This window comes from Scylla paramamosain, chromosome 41, assembly GCF_035594125.1.
Source record: "Scylla paramamosain isolate STU-SP2022 chromosome 41, ASM3559412v1, whole genome shotgun sequence".
NCBI lineage: Eukaryota > Metazoa > Arthropoda > Malacostraca > Decapoda > Portunidae > Scylla > Scylla paramamosain.
The window spans coordinates 8,366,064-8,386,032 of record NC_087191.1 but is presented as its reverse complement, the minus strand read 5'-3'; the positions used below and the strand labels follow the sequence as shown (position 1 = coordinate 8,386,032).

At 39.4% G+C, this 19,969-nt stretch overlaps 2 protein-coding genes across 9 annotated transcripts; both read left to right on the top strand.

Annotated features, from left to right (window-relative positions):
* The first annotated feature begins 323 nt into the window (after positions 1 to 323).
* On the top strand, positions 324 to 6,908 carry LOC135092919 (zinc finger protein OZF-like). 2 transcript variants are annotated; one of them, XM_063991707.1, is made up of 3 exons: positions 324 to 364; positions 1,389 to 1,504; positions 1,875 to 6,908. In XM_063991707.1, exon 3 carries the CDS (start codon positions 2,958 to 2,960, stop codon positions 4,602 to 4,604), a length of 1,647 nt encoding a protein of 548 aa, XP_063847777.1. In that variant the 5' UTR covers positions 324 to 364; positions 1,389 to 1,504; positions 1,875 to 2,957; the 3' UTR covers positions 4,605 to 6,908. The 2 variants fall into 2 exon arrangements, with proteins under 2 accessions (XP_063847777.1, XP_063847778.1); XM_063991708.1 differs by lacking the exon at positions 324 to 364 and adding an exon at positions 1,015 to 1,165.
* Positions 6,909 to 7,663: 755 nt separating this feature from the next.
* Positions 7,664 to 19,471, top strand: LOC135092918 (zinc finger protein 708-like). Of its 7 annotated transcripts, XM_063991704.1 has the most exons (10): positions 7,665 to 7,825; positions 9,897 to 9,933; positions 10,525 to 10,638; positions 14,238 to 14,529; positions 14,921 to 14,986; positions 15,563 to 15,718; positions 16,932 to 17,050; positions 17,555 to 17,699; positions 17,871 to 17,975; positions 18,474 to 19,471. In XM_063991704.1, exons 4-10 carry the CDS (start codon positions 14,452 to 14,454, stop codon positions 18,669 to 18,671), a joined length of 867 nt encoding a protein of 288 aa, XP_063847774.1. In that variant the 5' UTR covers positions 7,665 to 7,825; positions 9,897 to 9,933; positions 10,525 to 10,638; positions 14,238 to 14,451; the 3' UTR covers positions 18,672 to 19,471. The 7 variants fall into 7 exon arrangements, with proteins under 7 accessions (XP_063847769.1, XP_063847770.1, XP_063847774.1 ...); XM_063991705.1 differs by lacking the exons at positions 7,665 to 7,825; positions 9,897 to 9,933 and adding an exon at positions 7,970 to 7,992; XM_063991699.1 differs by lacking the exons at positions 14,238 to 14,529; positions 14,921 to 14,986; positions 15,563 to 15,718; ... (2 more) ...; positions 17,871 to 17,975; positions 18,474 to 19,471 and having other exon boundaries at positions 7,664 to 7,825; positions 10,525 to 13,572.
* The last annotated feature ends 498 nt before the right edge of the window (positions 19,472 to 19,969 follow it).

Below are 19,969 nucleotides of genomic sequence, written 5' to 3'. Positions count from 1 at the left end.
TATATATATATATATATATATATATATATATATATATATATATATATATATATATATATATATATATATATATATATATATATATATATATATATATATATATATATATATATATATATATATCAGAACTAAAATAAAGCGTTCTTTCGTTGTATGTACTTTTTATATGTAATAATAATTCACCAAAAACAAAACAAATTCAAAACATGTACTGGAGAATAAGATAGTGAATAAAATAGTTACCCTTCACAAAAAATATAGTATAATAAACCTTGGAGGTACGAGAGACGTGGCACATCAGCATCAGGAAGGAGAGAGGCGAACACGTGGCACCAGCGCTTTTGTTATTGTTTGGGAGGCTGAGGTGAGTGTGTCTGCCTTCTTTATTCACATTATCTCCCATTTTCACCACATGAAGACGTGTTATCTTTAATGTAGTGAGTAAATTAGCTCTTCTAGATGTCAGGTGTTCAGTACAGGTGTTTCAGGGATGTTGAGAGAGTGAGTGGTGCTAACTGCTCTGCCGGGTAAGGTAAGAATGCATTAGTTTGATTCCTCGGTGCTTCTCTATTGTTTTCATTCTTAAGTTGTCTGTGTGTTCAGAGTTAGGTTAGGTCTGTTAGTTCAAGTGTGTTGGGTGAGAGAGTGGTGTTGGTTGAGGTGATCAGATGACGGGTGTTCAATTCCTCGCTAGTTTTAACTCTATAACTCGTCAATGTATTCATCAGAGGGCAAAGTTACGTAAGGCTTGCGTTAATTCAGGTGTGTTGGGTGAATGAGTTATGTCAGTGTAGCCAGGTGGGGAGTGCTAGTCCAATTCCTCACTATTTTTTTTAATTCCTAAGTCATCCTCAGATTAGGTTTTCATCTTGGGTGTGTTCAGTGCCTTGTAGTATTAATTAACCAGTCTTAGTCCAGTTCCTCACTACTTTTTAACTCCTGAGTCATGAGAGGGTTAGACTAAGATGATCCCAGGTGTGTTAAGTGAGAGTAGTATTAATTAACTGTCTTAAGATTAGGTTTTGATCTCAGGTGTGTTAAGTGCCTTGTAGTGGTATTCCCTCAAAGCTCCCTGGTGATTCAGCACTAACAGCCTGATTACCGAGTCTCTTCCTGTCATCCACCTCTCTGTTTGAAGACCAGTTTCTTACAATCTCTTTGAAATGTAAGTTTATCAAGTTTGAAAATGTTAATTCTTATCCTATCCTCATTACTGACCCTGAAGATTTTGTTTGTCACCCTTGTTATGTCTCTTTTACCACTTAAAGACCTAATACCACTTAAAATACCTAATACACTTAAAAATCCAATACCGATGAAAGATCCCCAATACTATTTAAAGACCCCAATATCACTTAAAGACCTTAATTTTTCCTCTTGCCTTTCAGATTTGAGATGGCCCACCACTGGAGTCTGGCTTGCATGCAGGAGTGTCACGTGGTCACCCTTACCTGTCATCACTGAGGCCGCTGGTTGATGCAAGCCACCGTGTCAAGTTATTCAGGTACACTTGTGAGATTTGTGCTTACTTATTTGTTGGAGAAATTTTTGTTTTTTTTATTTGATCTTGTTTGCTTTTGTTGCTTTATTTATAGTTGTATGTTTGTGTGTGTGTGTGTGTGTGTCTGTGTGTTTTGATGCTTGTTTATGAAATGGTGAAGTTAGTTGAATTTTTGAGCTTGATTTTAATTCTCTCTCTCTCTCTCTCTCTCTCTCTCTCTCTCTCTCTCTCTCTCTCTCTCTCTCTCTCTCTCTTTCTCTTATTATCTCTTTGTTTTTTCATTTGATCTTACTTTATTTTATTTATTTTTTTATTGTTTTTTTTCTGTCTGAATTACAGTTACTTCTGTTTAACATTTGTGCTTTTCCCACAGGGACTGGAGGTGACCAGGGGAGAGAACCACAGGGAGAAGAACAGCACAAGACACCCTAGACACAGCCACACATCAGCACCTCCAGGCCAGGCAGGGAGGGAGGAGGTGCTTCATATAACACACACACACACACACATACACACACACACACACACACACACACACACACACACACACACACACACACACACACACACACACACCACACCTTGTTAGACGTTAATAGTGCGTGAGGTGAGACAGAGAGTGGGAAGCGAGTCTCTAAGTGTCTCTGTCACCTCTCACTGAGCCTGTGAAACACTTCAGTAATTTGTAGTGTGAAGTGTGAAGTGCTTGTTTATGGTTTAGGCTTTAAGATTTTTTTAGTTTAGGTGGAAAGTGTCTTGTATGTGTCTGGTTTAGGATTAAGGCTCTGTTTTTCTGGTGTTTAGTTTACTTGTTAATTGGTTTGTTTGTTTCTAGTGCAGGATTGATATTTTTGGGGGGTTTAAGCTAAAGTAAAAAGTGCTTTGTATGTTTGTGGTTCAGGATTAAGACTGTGTTTGCGGTTTTTGTTTATGTACAAAGACCTTTTTTATATATATATGTACTTCTGGTGTAGCATATAAGGTGTTTAATTTTTCATTCAGCTTCTAAGATAATTTGGGCATTTCTGGTGAAGGTTATGAAATGTTCTGACTGTTTAGTGACCTGTGCTGTGGTAGGGACTGATAACCAAGGTCCCATGTGTAAACTTCAGGTACTGTGTGTGTGTGTGTGGCTCCGATGAACACTAAATGAGCCGTGTTGTGGTTTGTTCCCTTGTCTAAATTGAAGAAGGAACACTAAATGAACCATGTTACAATTACTTTCTCTGTCTGAATTGAAGAAGGAACACTAAATAAGGTGTGTTGGGGTTACTTTCCATGTCTAAACTAGCCAGGGTGTGTCATGCCCTGAGGAACACTAAAACAGCTGTGTTGTGGCAAATTTTCATGTCTAAAGTGAAGAAGGAACACTGAGGGAGCTGTCATGGCTACTTCCTGTGTCTGAACTGAAGAACCTAGTGTGTGTGTGTGTGGCACCCTGAGGAACACCAGCACCATGAGTGAGCTGAGACAAGTTCGCATCACCAAGTTTGAGTGCGAGGAGTGTGGCAAGGTCCTGAGCTCCAAGCAGAACCTCAAGAAGCACAAGTTCACACACACGGGCATCAAGAAGCATGAGTGTGAGGTGTGTGGCAAGAAGTTCTCGGAGCGCGGCAGTCTGAAGAAGCACCGACTCATCCACTTAGGGATAAAGAAACATGAGTGTTGGGAGTGTGGCAAGCAGTTCACCGACAAGAGCACACTCACCAAGCACATCCTGATACACACCGGGGAGAAGAGGTTCAAGTGTGACGTGTGCGGCCGAGCGTTCACCGAGAAGGGCACGCTGACGGCTCACAAGTACACCCACGTCACCGAGAAGAACTTCAAGTGCGAGATGTGCGGGAAACTATTCGCGGCACAGAGCATTTTGAACAAACACATTGCATTTCACATGGGGGAGAGGAAGTTCGAGTGCCAGGAGTGTGGGAAAGTGTTCGGTCTGCGCTCCTCCCTCAGCAAGCATGCGGCCGTCCACACTGGCTACAAGAAATTCAAGTGTGACGAGTGTGGCAAGTGCTTCTCGCAGAAATGTAACCTTGGAAAGCACCTCATGACACACACGGGCGAGAGAAACTATGTGTGTCCTGTGTGTGGCAAGGCGTACATACAGAAGTCAGCGTTGGGGCAGCACATGCTTGGCCACACAGACGCAAGGGAGTATGTGTGTGAGGTGTGTGGGAAGGGATTCAATAAGAAGAACAATTTGAACCAACACCTCCTGATTCACTCAGGGATAAAGAAGTACTCCTGTGACGTGTGTGGCAAGGCTTTCACGCAGAAGGGGGTGCGGGACATCCACGCCCTCACGCACCAGGACATCCGCAAGCACCAGTGTGAGAAGTGTGGCAAGCTGTTCACGCAGAAGAGCTCGCTGAAGAAACACTCCCTGACACATGATGAAGGGAGGCGGTTCGAGTGCGTCAGATGTGGCCAGCTCTTCCCGTCGAAAAAGGAGCTACGTTCACACAAACAGACGCACACGGCGGAGGACTGCGAGTGTGCAAACTGTGGCAGAACATTCACCTGCAAGAGCTCCCTTCTGCGCCACACAGTTGGACAGAGCAAGTTTGAGTGCGAGGTTTGCGGCAAGGCGTTCTGTCACCGCGCCGACCTCCTTCAACACACACACCTGCACTCTGACCTGAGCCTAACGAGCTGTGTGGACTGTGGACAGGTGTACCCCATGCAGAATGGCCTTGTACCCCACACCTGTCTCTTAGTCCAGGATACGGTGCTCATGAGGGGCTCAGATGGGGGAGCTAGTGATGGAGAGCTGAGTGTTGGTAATGGGAGATTGAGTGAGGGGAATGACCAGGAGGAGGAGGAGGAGGAGGAGGAGAAGTGGAAGGTAAAGGAGGAGGGTTCTGAAGGAGAGGAGAAAGTGAGTGTGGATTTAGTAGCAAAGAAAGAAGAAGGCAAGAATGATAGTGATGGTGATAATGATGATGAGGAGGAGGAGGAGGAGGACGAGGAAGAGAAGGGAGTGAGTGAGGAGAAATGGAAAGTGAAAGAAATGGGTGATGGTGAAGAGAATGAAGGAGGAAAAGGAGAAGAACTAATAAGACAGGAAGAAGGAGAGGAAACAGGAGTAAGCGAATAAAAATAAGGAAAAGTGAATACAAGTGAATGATGAAGAAGAAAAATAAACTGAATAATAAAGAAAGAGAATGAAGAAGCAAAAAAAAATAATATAATAGTTTAATCATACAGAAAACTGATGAACTGAATATAAAAGAAGGAAAATAAAGGAGTAAAAAATAAGAATAGATTAATACAACATACAACACCCCCTCCCCCCCCCTTAAGTGTTGTATTTCTTTCATACACCGGTGCTGTATATATTTTTGGCTTCTGTGATAGTGGTGTTAGAAATATAAATTAAGAATACTTGTAAGAATAGTGACCAAGAGGGAGAGTGACTGTGTGTGTGTGTGTGTGTGTGTGTGTGTGTGTGTGTCAAATTCTCACTGGTGACCTGTAGAGTTTAATAGAAAATTTTGAGTTAGTGTTTGTATAATGAATGTAGTTTTGTTTCTCTCTCTCTCTCTCTCTCTCTCTCTCTCTCTCTCTCTCTCTCTCTCTCTCTCTCTCTCTCTCTCTCTCTCTCTCTCTCTCTCTCTCTCTCTCTCTCTCTCTCTCTCTCTCATATCTTAACATTTTTTCCTTTTTTTTCACATTGTGGTTTATTCAAGTCTCAATTGTATATTTGTATTAATTTTAATCATAAGTCAATTTTTTTTGCATACGTTTTTCCTAGTGAATGTGTTTTTATTCATTTATTTTTTTTTTTATTTTTTTTTTTTTTAATACAGCAATTTTTTTTGTTTATTTATTTTCACTTTACTTTTAATCTATTTTGTTTTCTTTCTGTTGTGTTTGTTTATTTTTTCAACAGTGAGTCATGCAATTTGTTCATACAGTGAAATGGTTGTCAGTGGTGTGTCTGTTTGTTTGTTTGTTTGTTTGTTTGTTTGTTTGTTTGTTTGTTTGTTTGTTTGCTTGCTTTTGGTTTATTTGTTTCATTGTGTTGTTTGTAGTGTTGAAATATAGTTGTAATTTTTTATTTTTTTTAGATTGTAATACGGTAGTAGTAGTAGTAGTAGTAGTAGTAGTAGTAGTAGTAGTAGACCTTTATGCATTAAGGTGTGTAGTATTGTGATTTCAAATGCTATGTAGAAGTAAGCATCAGTTGTAATAATAATAGTCGTAGTAATCTTGAGTTATTATAGTAGTAGTAGTAGTAGTAGTAGTAGTAGTATTTACCCTTTGTAATATTGTGGTTCCAAATGTTATGTAGAAATTTGTAGTAGTAATAATAGTAATAGTAGTAGTAGTAGTGATAATTCTTTGTAACATCATGGTTCCAAATGTTATGTAGAAATCTGTAGTAGTAGTAGTAATAGTAACAACAGTAGTAGTAGAAACAGTAGTAACCTCAGTGCAAATTCAACCAGCTAACTAATGTATACCCAGCCAAATATACAGAAACATTAATGTATATCCTGTATCCTTCATAAGACACTGAAACAGCCTTGCCAACACTCGTCTTCACACTGATTACAAAAGAGACAGGGAGGCATTGCTTCAAGAGTCGTTGAGCGGCTGAGACATGACTGTATTTTAATGTGGAAGCTTAAGGTGAACAGTAAGAGATGAATAAGGCAAGAATGATGAAATGCAAGTGAAAATATTGGTGCCAAGTCATTAAAAGTGAAAAGATTACCAGAGGGATTGACTACGAGAGGTGATATGAGGTGAAAAAGTAAGAGATTAAGGCAAGGATGTAATGAAGGTGGACATGTTGGTGCAGTGAATGTGATGAATAGAAGTGAAAAGATTAGTAGGTTAGGTTAGTGAAGGTACAGGTAGAATACAAGACCAGACTGGTAATTAATGCTTTGGTCACTGTTTATCATTATTCCTGGTGAAGTATATTGCATTTATTAGTATTACGTAAGGAATGATGTGTCAACAGTGAAAAAAATATTAGGGCAGCTTTGTTAGTGCAAGTACAGGTAGAATATAAGACTAGATAAGCCAAAATTAATACTCTGTTCACTGTTTGTTCCTGTTGAAAGATAAGTTTAGGAAAAAAATCATATATAACTGAAATTATGTAGCTTCATTACTACATAGAAAGTTAACTAGAAACTAAAACTATAGATTATAACTAAATACGCTACTCTCGTAATCATTATTCCTGGTGAAAGATATTATTAGTTAAGGAAGGTAAATGTAATATAACAATGAAAAGATTAACAGGAAAATTTAACTAGGCGTAGGATGCAAGACTAGACTGGTAACAAATACAAATCTACGTAAAAGATATTATTTGTACATTTTAATATTCATGTGTCATTTGCCTCTTGTGTTCAGTGTGACGTGATTAAAGAATGGAAAGTGATGCGTGTTTGGTTGGCTCTCCTTGTGTCGGGAGGGGTAGTAATGGTAGTAATCGTTTTTGAATAGTATTGATGGTAGTCTAGTTATAGTAGTAGTTGTTGCATTCTTTCCCAGGACTTTTCATTGAAATATACGAGGTAATCGATCTGAAAGTGAGGAGATGCAGGAAAGGCGAGAGATTGTACTAGTAGTAATAGTAGCAATTATGTTCCTTCCCAGGTATAACTATTAAAATACAAGGAAATCAGTCTGCAAGTGGAAAAATAAGTGTGATGAGAAAATTAATGAATCAGGTAATTAGGTACGTATATTGAAGTATCTGATATCCTTTTTATTCTATGTTATGAAAAGGAGTATTTCGTCATAAACTTTTCGATCATCGGGAACAAAAAATATAAATAAATAAATCAGACTAGTAAAATAAGATATGGCAACACCGCGCAAGTATGTTTTTACCTCAGACAGGAAGCAAATGGATAAAAGCAGTAGACTTTAAGATCACTTTTATTTCATATAATTAGAGAGAGTAGTTTTCATGTCCTTTTCAATCATTAGCCACCAAGAAAGCCAAATAAATAAGACCAGTAAAATATCATGGCAACAGCACTCTGTTATTGCCTCAAGAAATGATGAAATACATAAGAAAAGTCGATAATACGACCACTTTTACTTTACATTATTAAATTTTATATATTTTTTTATCATGAAAAACAAAAAAGAAATAAATAAACAAAACTAGTAAAAGACGAACTGGCAACAGCGCGCGGGTTTGTTATTGTCACAGCAGCAAGTTGGTACCTTTAAACCTTCCCTTTAAACCATTCCCCTCATATCTTTCTTTATACCCTCCCTCACGCCGTTCCCCTGCACGCCGCGCCCCCACACACGTCCGCACAGGTCAAACACACGCCAATACAGGTAGAGTCTGTGTTATATCAGCGTGTTATTAATGAGATGTGTGTGTTGTGAGGCGGTATCGGGGAGCGGGCGGGAGGAGGGAGGGTCAGGAAAGATCATATTGGGTCATGTTTACGTGTTGTGGCTTGGTGTTCGGGTGTGTGGTGGGAGATGACACTTTGACCTTAGTATGTTTGTTTGGGATTAATGAGATGTTTTGGTTTCATATTGTAAATTAGTCTTGTTTTACTCTTGAAAGTATAAAACAATCTCTCGCATTGGCTAATTTCGGTATTATTATAGTTTAAGCCATTACACACTACGTGGTAATAACTACCTCATTTTGTTCTCACTATTCACATAATTTCTAATGATTACACTACTTGTCGGAAATTAATAATAACGCCACAATAGGCCTGGGAATGCACAGCGCTCTCAACTTTTTCTAAGTCCACAGGTAAACATAAATGGTGTATTGTTGCCTGAACTTCAGTTGTTTAATGCTTTGAATTGTGGGTAGCTGCTGGATAGGGTCACTGTGTCTATAATTCCTCGGGCCAATCACGTGCTACCACCACTTAACACCACGAGTTGCACCAATAGGATGTCTCTATAAGTACCCATAAGCTGTGCGGGCAGGTGTGTGCACACCGCTTCCGGTCACTTCCGCCATGGGTACTGTTGACGTTACTTGTGCTGGTTGCAAATTTGATTATTGGCTCTTCATCGCTACGTTTCACCGCAAAGACGACTTGTGCTACCAGTTCTTGAGGGAACACGGCGTTTTACCCACTGCAGTCGAGTGTCCCGAGTGCCACACGCCGTGTAAGCTGCGCAGTGACAGGCGTGTGTGGTATTGCGGCCGGTACCGCAAGCTGCCGAAAAAGAAGCGCAGTAAGCAGTGCAACTTCAGCGTTTCTGACTTTAAAGGAACTTTCCTGGAAGGAACGCATCTTCCTGCGTGGCAGGTTAGGTTAGGTTAGGTGCTTAGGTTAGGTTAGGTTAGGTGCTTCTCAATGTCTTGTCAAATTGCGAGAGGGAGAGTTTGGGGTATTTTCCTAGATATAGAGAATTTCCCTAGATTTAGGGAAATTTCCCTACATTTCTCTAGATTTTGGGGAAATTTCCCTAGATTTTTTAAGTCCATATATCACTTGTATATGGCTCCCCCCCAAAAAAAAACCCATTCCCCACAGGCCCCCAAGCTTGCTTGAGGGATTGGGAGGCCGTGGGTAGAGATTGGGGACATTGGCTTAAACTATAAATTTACCCTAATTTCTTTGTGATTTCATTTGTCCAGTAGGATTTTTTAATTACCGTTTTATGCTATGATTAATGTGTTATTTTGGTTTCAGATTATAAATGACAACTTATTTATTCTTAAGAGCATGAAACAATCTCTCTCTCTCTCTCTCTCTCTCTCTCTCTCTCTCTCTCTCTCTCTCTCTCTCTCTCTCTCTCTCTCTCTCTCTCTCTCTCCTTGCTTTATGATCTAATTTGTTGCCTGATAGAAATGTTATACTAAACTTTAATTTTTTGTGTTGTTCATAATGTGTTGTTTTGGTTTCAGATTGTAAATAATTCCTGATACACATGCTCTTGAATTCTCGAAACTTTCTGAGCTTCTTATTTTCGAACATTACCTACTCATAGTTGGTTTGGTTTGTGATAAGTAATGTATGTTGTTTTGATTTCAGACCACTCAAAATAATTTCTCTCAGCCTCTTTTCATTGTAATTATTACCTTGATGGCTCCATATGATTTGTTTGACAGAAATTTGTGAACAAACTGTATCTTTCTGTTTTGTGATTAATTTTTTGTTTTGATTTCAGATTTTAAATGACAACTAACTTAACTCTTGAATGAAAAAAAAAGTTTCTCAATTTATTCCAAACATTAGTTCATTATATAGTTTATTTGATTTATTTTCTTGACTTCAGATTTTAAATGACAACTTATTTACTCTTGAAAGCACAAAAAGTCTGTTTCTCCTTGTTCCAAATATAAGTTTTGTGCATTAATTTGAGTTTGGCATGAAACTTTTATCAAGCTTTAACCACATGTGTTGTAACTCACTTGTTTTAATTGCAGGTCATAAATGTTAGGCACTGTATTTCCTGGAGTGTAGGTGAGTTGTGAAGGCAAAATGTTTAGGCAAAAGACTGGGCCAGGTTGGACCTAAACACAGGGATCAGGTTTGTTAGGTCTACAATCCAGGAATCAAGGCATGACAGGAAGGGCCATCAGCAATTCTTGGCTTTATAAATGAAATACTGACTTACCATGACCAGTGAATTAAACAAATCATTACCAGTCACTTAATAATGAAGGGACATGTTGAAGTGTTGTGCCTCTTGCCAATAAAGCTCACCAATATATGATAGACTACTTGACTTGCTTTATATTGTGATTTGAACTATCTTTGATGCAATGCTGAGAACAGGCTTGGTCACCATATACATAGAGTACATAACCAAAACACCCATACATTGAAATACACAATAAAAACCCTTTAGAAATTTTCACATTCACCGTAATATACATCACCACTTCACATGAGAGAGAGAGAGAGAGAGAGAGAGAGATGGGGATAGGAAGAGAAAAATAAAGGGAAAGAAAGGTATGGGAGAGACAAGGAGTAGAGAGAGAGAGAGAGAGAGAGAGAGAGAGGAAACACAAGGAAACATGCCTAATACCTGAGCACTCTTTCTTCCCACAGCTGGACATGATTGGAAGACTATAGAGGAAGAAGCAAAAAATAGCATTACTCCCAGGCTGGACAGAAGGAAGTACCTGTTATAACACAAGGAGACTATTTAGGCTATCAAGAGAGGTGAGAGAGAATGGGAAGTAGTGGTAGATAATGGTAGACAATGCTAGACTCAGTAGTGTGGTAGAGACTGATATTTAACCTTGACTGTCACGCTGGAAGATTTAAGTGTGTGTGTGGAGGCGTTACAATGAGTGAGGTGAGGCAAGTGGCAGTGTTGGAGTGTGAGGAGTGTGGGAAGGTGATGAATAACAAACGGACATACAGGAAACACAAGCTGAGTCATGCTGGAATCAAGAGGTATGAGTGTGAAGTGTGCGGCAAGAGGCTGACAGAGGGAGGCAGTCTCAAGAAACACATGCTGATACACCTTGGGATAAAGAAATTCAAGTGTGCAGAGTGCGGCAAACTATTCACTGAGAAACGCACTCTGAACAAGCACATCCTGATTCACACCGGGGAGAAACGTTACAAGTGTGAGGTGTGTGGCCGAGCCTTCACCCAGCAGAGCACACTGACTGCTCACCGCCTCACGCACTCCAGCGAGAAGAACCACAGGTGCGAGGAGTGCGGCAAGACTTTCGCAGTGAAGAGCAGCCTGGATAAGCACCGGGTCGTCCACACTGGGGAGAGGAACTACGTGTGCAAGGCGTGTGGCAAGGCATTTGCACGGCGCTCCAACCTCACCAAGCACGAAATTATTCACACAGGGATCAAGAAGTACCATTGTGAGGAGTGTGGCACCAGTTACTCCCAGCGCTACAACTTAACCAAGCACCTCTCCACTCACAGGCATGACAGGACATTTGCATGTGAGGTGTGTGGGGACACCTTCACCCACAAGACCGGCCTGGCTCAGCACATGCTCTCACACCCAGAGGCACGTGTCTTCAAGTGTGAGGTGTGTGGCAAGGTGTTTGGCAAGAAGAGCACGCTGAACACGCACATGCTCATCCATGCAGGGGTGAAAAACTTCGCATGTGAGGAGTGCGGCAAGGCTTTTACGCAGAAGGGGGCGCGGGACACTCACCTCCAGACACACAGTGGCATCAGGAAGCACAGATGCGTGGTGTGTGGCAAAGCATTCAGCCAGAAAGTCTCCCTCAAGAAGCACATGATGGTGCACACAAACGCCACAAAATTCAAGTGCGTTACATGCGACGAAATTCTGCCGACGAAAAACGACTTGCAGACACACAGAAAAACACACGTTGCTGAGAACCTAAGCTGTGAGATGTGTGGTAAAGCCTTTTCTGCCAAAACCTCACTTACAAGACACACACAAGCGATAATAGAGAGGAGATTCGAATGTAAGGAATGCAGAAAAGTGTACTGTCGGCGATCTCTCCTAGCACAGCATAGATTAATACACTCAGACCAAAGCTTAACTATATGCATTGACTGTGGGCAAGTGTATCCTCAGCATAGTGGCCTTGTCCCCCACACTTGTCTGCTTGTTCAGGACACTGTGCTAATTAGGGACGCAGAAAGCTCGGGTGAAGATGAGGAAGTGAGTGGGGAAAGCAGTGAAGATGAAGGGAAGAATAAGGTAGTAGGAGTATTGGAGAGAAGTGTAAGAGAGAAAATGAGAGATAATATAGAAGAGGGTATTAATGGTGAGATGAGTGATGAAATGATGAAAGAGGAGAGGATAAATGTAGAAAAGGAAATGAGTGAAAATGGAGTGAGGAAAGAGAATATGGAAGAAAGGAGTGCCAATATGATAAAAGAGGAGAGAATAAGTGCAGGGGAAAAGGAAATGAGTGATGAAGCAGAGAATCAGGAGAAAATGAGAGAAAGAGAACAGGAAGAGAAAATAAAGGTGGAAGAGAGAGAAAGTGAACATTTAATTATGAAGAAAGAAGTGACTGAAGAAAAGGAAAAATTGAATAAGGAAACAGTAAGATGAAAATAGAAGAGAGAATGAATGTAGAGAGAGAGAGAGAGAGATTTTAACCTTTTCTTATATCCTTCCAAAATTAATATTATTTTCTCTGTTAGTATTCTCAAATCTTTATATTCTAACTTTTTCAATCCTTCTAAAGTTAATAATATCTTTTTTCTATGTTATTATTCTCATATTTTTACATAACATGCTTTTCTCCCTATAAAACTCATTATTATTTTTTTCGCTACCCATTATCACTTTCAAATCACTATTACCCTTAGATTATATATATTTTTGTACCCTGTTATCCCTCACTATCCTAGCAATAATAATGGCCATGACTGCATTGTGATACTTATTAATCTTGTCATAATCACCATCATATTTTTGTACCCCTATACGGTTGAGTCAGTTTTCATCTCCCACGTAACCTGTGTACCTGTATTTTGTGGTGGTTAGCGGTAATACTGTGATGCTTAGAGGTAAAGTATTATTATGAGGTGTGTTGCACTCTATAACAACCTGGAACTCAAAATATTAACTTGTTATTTTTTGTTTACTTATCTAGCCAGCTGTTCTTATTGTTTCTCTCTTCCTATTCCTTCTCTCACTCTCACTCTCATGCTCGCTCTCTCTATAACTCCACCTTTTGATTTTTTTTTTTCCTAATCTAACTATTATTCTTTATTTATTTTTCTGTCTCCTTTTTATTCTTTACTTTTTAATCCAGCTGTCTTTGTTCTTCCTTTATTTATCTAACTCACCATTTCCACCATCTATCTTATCCTGACTAGTGAATGGGTGAGGAAGGAGTAATAAAAATGACAGCAACATTAGTAGTAGTAGTAGTAGTAGTAGTAGTAGTAGTAGTAGTAGTAGTAGTAGTAGTTGTAGTTAGGTTATTAATACAGTGAATATACTATTAGGAACATTTGTTAAGTCTGTTGTTAGGTTCTAGTTATTATTAGTGGAGCCATATTGTTTGAACTGTTAGAGAGAGAGAGAGAGAGAGAGAGAGAGTGTTTGTGGGGTGAATTAAGAAATGTTACATCTTCTTCGTCGAAAATTCTGTATGTGTGAAATAAACTGAAATAAATATACTGCCTCAATGATGTGTATATTTCTTATAGATGTATGTTTTTAGTCTCTCTCTCTCTCTCTCTCTCTCTCTCTCTCTCTCTCTCTCTCTCTCTCTCTCTCTCTCTCTCTCTCTCTCTCTCTCTCTCTCTCTCTCTCTCTCACATTTATTTTATTATTAGTAGTAGTGGTAATAGTTTGTTTTATTTATTTATTTTAATTACTTATTTATTTATTTATTTATTTATTTATTTATTTATTTTGGACTAGAAGTAATGTATGACTTTACAAGCATCAACAAGAAAGAAAAGGGCTTAAGAGAATAGGTTTTGCAATTTCTACGTAATATAATGTTTGGAGGTGGCTGCAGAACAAGTAAAGATGTGTCAGTGGTTAATAACTGATAAAAGGTGTGGCAAGCAGCTGTGAAAGGGTTAAATCACTGCAGACCATTGTGATAGATAAGATATTATGGTAGCAACACAAGCACATTGATTTGGTTATAAGGCTGAGGTGATGGAGGGCTGAAAACAGGGAGAGGAGAGGCTGAAGACATCACAAACACACTGATAGCAACACAAGCACACTGTTTTCATTATAAGGCTGAGGTGGTGATAGGCTGGAAGCAGGGAGAGGAGAGGCTGAAGACAACATAAACAGTCTGAAGACAACACAAGCACACTGCTTTCATTATAAGGCTGAGGTGGTGGCTGGCAGGAAGCAGAGAGAGGAGAGGCTGAAGACAAGCTGAAGACAAACTGAAAACAGGCTGAAAATAAACTGAGGAAAGGCTGAAGACTGAGTGAAGACAAACTGGAATGGAGTGAAGACAGGCTGAAGAAAGACTGAGGACAAAGTGAGGAAAGACTGAAGACAAACTGAGGAAAGACTGAAGATATAGTGAAGACAGGATGATGGCAGGCTGCAGTGGTGATGGTGGTGATGGCTTGCAGTTCTGTGGTGTGCTGCCTCTTCTAGCCCTCTCTCAGGTAAGCTAGCATCCCTGAATGACTGTGTGTGTGTGTGTGTGTGTGTGTTTTACCTTAGAGGGCAGGTTACTCCTTGAAAGACAGAGAGAAGTGGTGTTGGTTCTCTAGTGTCTCTCCTTTTTAAACTCTCTCAGGTAAGGTAGTCTCTCCCTTAATACCTAAGTCTTTTGTTTTGAGAGAAGTGTGTGCATCAGTGTGTGTTGCCGTAGAAAAAAAATAAATCCATGAGAGAGGGAAAGGGAGAGAAATGGTGTTAATTCCCAAGTGTCTTTCTATTTCCTCAACTATAAACCTTTCTGTATGGGTCAGTGTCTCTATTGTCTTATGAAAAGTTGTGGTACCTTCCTGAGAGAGATGGTAATAATTTGTTTGCGTGTGTTCCCAATGACAGGCTAAACTTTCATCGGAAGAAGTAATGGCCTCTCGTTTTGTGCCTCCTGCTGTCAGTCCTGCTGAGGTAAGTGGTGGTGCTGGTGGAGGAGGAGTGGGAGACATAAGAGGAGGAGGAACAGGAGTTTTAGTAGTAGTATAAGGAGGAGGAGCAGAAAAGGAGAAGTAGTAGTAATATTTGTTGGAAGAGGAGAAGGAGGTGGAGGAGGGTAATAGTAGTAAGAAGAGGAGGATAAAGAGCAGGAATTATAGAAGTAGTAGTACAAGGAGGAGAAGGAGAGAAGGAAAAGTAGTAGTAGTAGTAGTTGGAGCAGGAGGAGAAGTTATAAAGTAGTAGTAGTTGTAGTGGAAGTAGGAAGAGAAAGGTGACAAGAAGTAGTAGTAGTAGTTATAAAAATAGTAGACTAGATCATTTATATTACCTTCCTTTTCCCACATGTCTGACTAACATAGCAGTACTAGCTGTAGAAATAGTATTAACAGAAGCAGTAGTAGTAGTAGTCATACCAGTAATAGTAGCAGTAGAAGCAGTAGCAGTACCAATAGCTCACATCACTACAATAATAATAGTAATAGTAGTAGTAATAGTAGTAGCAACAGCGAATCACCACCACCACCACCACCACTACCACTACCACCTCAGATAACCACAGTGGAGGAGGTGGAGGTGGTGAGAGAGGACCCACCCCCATCCCTGGCCCTGAGTCAAGCCGAGGCACTCCTGCAGAAAGTTAAGGCTAGGAGAACCTGCCTGGAGGAGGAGCTGGCCCAGATAAACACACAGCTGGCAGACATCATAGTAAGTCAGATTGAAGATAGTATTCCAAAACACTTCTGTGTCACACCTCCACTACTCTCCAAAGGCTCTAGTTGAAGTGACAAGTTTTTCAAGGTTCAAAAGGCTTTAGTTGAAGTGTCACAAGGTTCAAGAGGCTGTAGTTGAAGTGACAGGTTTTTCAAGGTTCAAAAGGCTGTAGTTGAAGTGACAGGTTTTTCAAGGTTCAAAAGGCTTTAGTTGAAGTGACACAGGTTTTACGAGGTTCAAAAGGCTGTACTCGTAGTTGAAGTGACACAGGTTTTTCAAGGTTCAAAAGGCTGTAGTTAAAGTGACAGGTTTTTGAAGGTTCAAAAGGCTGTAGTTGAAGTGACACAGGTTTTATGAGGTTCAAAAGGCTATTGTTGAAGTGAGTTTTTTTTTTTTTTTTTTTTTTTTTTTTTTTTTTTTTTTTTTTTTTTTTTTAGGTTCAAAAGGCTGTAGTTGAAGTGACAGGTTTTTCAAGGTTCAAAAGGCTGTAGTTGAAGTGACAGATTTTTGAAGGTTCAAAAGGCTGTAGTTGAAGTGACACAGGTTTTTCAAGGATGTTTTTTATAGTTTCAAAGCCTCTAGTTGAAGTTGCATATGTTTTCAAGAGTGTTTTTATGGTTCCAAAGGCTCCAGTTGAAATGACACAGGTTTTCATGGGTGTTTTTATGGTTCAAAAGAGTTTAGTTGAAGTTGCACAGGTTTTCAAGGGTGTTTTATGGTTCAAATGGGGTTTAGTTGAAGTTACACAGGTTTTTCAAGGGCATTTTTATTGTTCAAAACAGTTTAGTTGAAGTTACACAAGTTTTTCAAGGGCATTTTTATTGTTCAAAACAGTTTAGTTGAAGTTACACAGGTCTTTCAAGGGTGGTTTTTTTTATGGTTCAAAGGTTCTAATTGAAGTTGCATGTTTTTTTTGTTTTTTCTCAAAAGCTCTAGTCAAAGCTACATGTTTTTAAGGGTGTTTTATGGTTCCAAAGGCTCTAATTGAATTAACACAGGTTTTCAAGAGTGTTTTTATGGCTCCAAAGGCTCTAGATGAAGTTATATGAGTTTTCAAGGGTGTTTTTTTTTATACAGTTTAAAAATTTTTAGATGAAGTTACACATGTTTTTTCAAGGGTGTTTTTTGTATTCATACTATTATTATTGTTCTTTTATCCTTTTCTTCTACTATTTCTATTATCTTCCACCACCATCACTTCCTGCAGAGCTCCAATGAAGAACTGAGGGAAGAGATCAAAAAGACACAGGAGAGGTCAAAGGAGGACAGCTTAGGTCACCCACAGCTCCTACAGACACAGAGACTCCGAGCTGGTGACCTGGTGAAGTGTGTGTGTGTGTGTGTGTGTGTGTTGGGGGGGAGGGAGGAGAGGGAGTGGAAGGAGATAGGAAGGGATAAGGAACAGTGGGAGGAGGAAAAGGGGAAGAAGAATAAAGAAGGAAAATGAGGATGAGGATGAGGAAGGGAAAAGGAAAATAGGATAAGGAAGGAAAAGGGTGAGGAGGGGAAAAAAGTATAATAGAAAGGAAAAACAGGTATATTTTGGTATAAAAAATTTAAAAACTATAAAAACACTTCCAAACATTTCCAAACATTCCCAAACACTTCCAAACATTTCCAAACATTTCCAAACACTTCCAAACATTACCTAATACTTCCAAACATTCCCAAACATTTCCAAACACTTCCAAACATTCCCAAACACTTCCAAACATTCCCAAACACTTCCAAACATTCCCAAACATTTCCAAACACTTCCAAACATTCCCGAACACTTCCATACATTCCTAAACATTCCCAAGCATTTCAAAACATTTCTAACCCAAACAGGGAAATAGACCAGTTCCAGAGGGGTGAACTGAAGGTGCTGGAAGAGGAGGTGTGTGACCTGCGGAAGGCACAGTACACCACCCTGGAGGACCTCACTTCCCAGACCAGGCTGTGTGAAGCCCTCCTTCACTGTCTGAGGGCCAAGGTGAGAGAGAGAGAGAGAGAGAGAGAGAGAGAGAGAGAGAGAGAGAGAGAGAGAGAGAGAGAGAGAGAGAGACCTTATAATACTGCTCCTCCTCAAAAAAGAAAGAAAGAAAAGAAACAAGAAAGAACTAAAAGAACCAATCAGTTTAGCCTTCTTTTGCCCCTTCTGCAGGAGACACAAGTGTACGGGGAGGTGTGGAAGCTGGAGGACGAAGCCACACTACTGGAGGGCAAGGGAGCGCTGTGGAGGCAGTGTGAGGCAGCCAGCAGGAAGGCAGTGAGTGTATTGATGAGAGGGAGAGGGAAGGTTTATCAAGAATATAAATGTTTAATCTGTGGTCAGTGATAGGACAGAGCCACACTGCTGAAAGGGAAGGGAGCAGTGTGGAGGCAGTGTGAGGCAGCCAGCAGGAGAGTAGTGAGTATTGGGTATGCAAGAGATGCGGAAGTCTAGTAATAATGAGTGATGCAAGAGAGTGTTTAAGAATGTTTACTTTGATTTGTATGGGTATTGACAGGAATAGTGTCTGCTAGGGACTGGAGGAGGTGCAGGGTAGGGAACAGCCTCATTGTGAAGGGGCAGGGGTGAACCAGTGTGTGCTGTGGGCCTTGCTGTGGTCTCAGGATTGGAGGAGGTGCAGGGTAGGGATTAATCATGCTAGAGAAGATTTACTCAAACTCATTGATAGAAAGAAATAGTCTTATAATACTAACCAGTCCTGTGTTATCTCTTCCTAATGCTAACCTTTCCTCTATTCTCTCTCTCTCTTGCCAGGGTGAGGAGGGTAGACAGAGGCACCAGCATACAGTAGCAGCCCTTCAGTTGGTGACTCAGGGCTTTGTGGAGGTGACCAGGAGGGCTGAGGAGGTGTGTGTGTCCTTAGGTCCACTCCACACCCTCCCCCAGTCATCCTCTCCCTCACACCCTCTCCCACAGCCACCCTCTCCCTCTCAAGTCTCTCCCTCCTCTTAGTTTCTCTCCCAGGCTCTTTGATTATATTTTTTGTTTGGTTATTGATTTATTTTATTTTGTTTATTATCATTATTATTATTTCTTTTTTTAGGAATTACTAGTTTTTGTGGATTTTTTTTTTATGAATCTATGACTGTGTACTTTATTTTTGTTCCTTTTTTTCTTTCCTTTTCTTTTTTTTTGAGGAATCCGATAATATGTATTTTCTTTTTTTTATGTGGAAGTTTATTTTTTTACCTATTTCTTTCTTTCTTTATTTTTCTTATGTTTTCTTAATGGGCATATGATGTACTTTTTTTTTTTCATTAAGGAAATCAGTTTCTATGAAATAGTTTATTCAGAAATGGTGAGGAATGATTCCGTTGTATTGTGTTGCAGCATTTTTATGGACTATAATTTTTTTATTCCTGCAGGAGTGTTGCAGGGATGGTTATTGTAATTGCAAGAAGATTTTAAGAGTAATTTTTCATTTGCGTTAATCAGAGAGAGAGAGAGAGAGAGAGAGAGAGAGAGAGAGAGAGAGAGAGAGAGAGAGAGAGAGAGAGAGAGAGAGAGAGAGAGAGACTGTCAGCTATATATTTACATCAATAATTCATGAGCAGACTTTCTTTACTTGTGCCGTTTAAGTGAAAAACATTCTCATTTTCACAAGTAAAACATTTATATTGACTTCTCAACAGTAGATTATTATTATCATTATTATTATTATTATTATTATTTTTATTATTATTATTATTTATATATTTATTTTTACTTGTACCATTTACATCAGGAAAGAAAACAAAAGGTAACAAAGCAAACATCCTTATTTTCATGTCACCTAAAACATTTTCCATCAAGACTCCAAGAATTATATTTTTTAGCCATATTGAAGTAAAAAAACAAAACCAAAACAAGCCAAAAAGAGAGAATTTCAATCCTTTTCACATCACCAAAAACAATTTCCATCAAGGTTTTTCAAGAGTTTTTTTTTTTCTTTTCTTCTCATATCATTGAAGTAAAACACAAAACCAAAACATGTAAAAAAAAGGGAATTTTCTCAATTTCACATCAATTATTCACCAAGATTTTTAAAGATATTTTTTTTTCCTTTTTTTCATAACACTGAACTAAAAACACAAAGCCAAAACAAGCCAAAAAAAGATAATCTCATTTCATATCAACTAAAACATTTACATCAAGAATTCACAAGTAAAGTTTCTCCAATGACATCATTTACTCAAAAACAGAGCACTCCAAAATAGCTATCATCCTTATTTTGACATCAACTAAAACATACAACTCAAAATAAGATTTCC

Excerpts from the sequence above, each read along its gene's own strand:
- LOC135092918 (XM_063991700.1), top strand. The coding sequence starts at position 10,766 with ATGAGTGAGGTGAGGCAAGTGGCAGTGTTGGAGTGTGAGGAGTGTGGG.
- LOC135092919 (XM_063991707.1), top strand. The coding sequence starts at position 2,958 with ATGAGTGAGCTGAGACAAGTTCGCATCACCAAGTTTGAGTGCGAGGAG.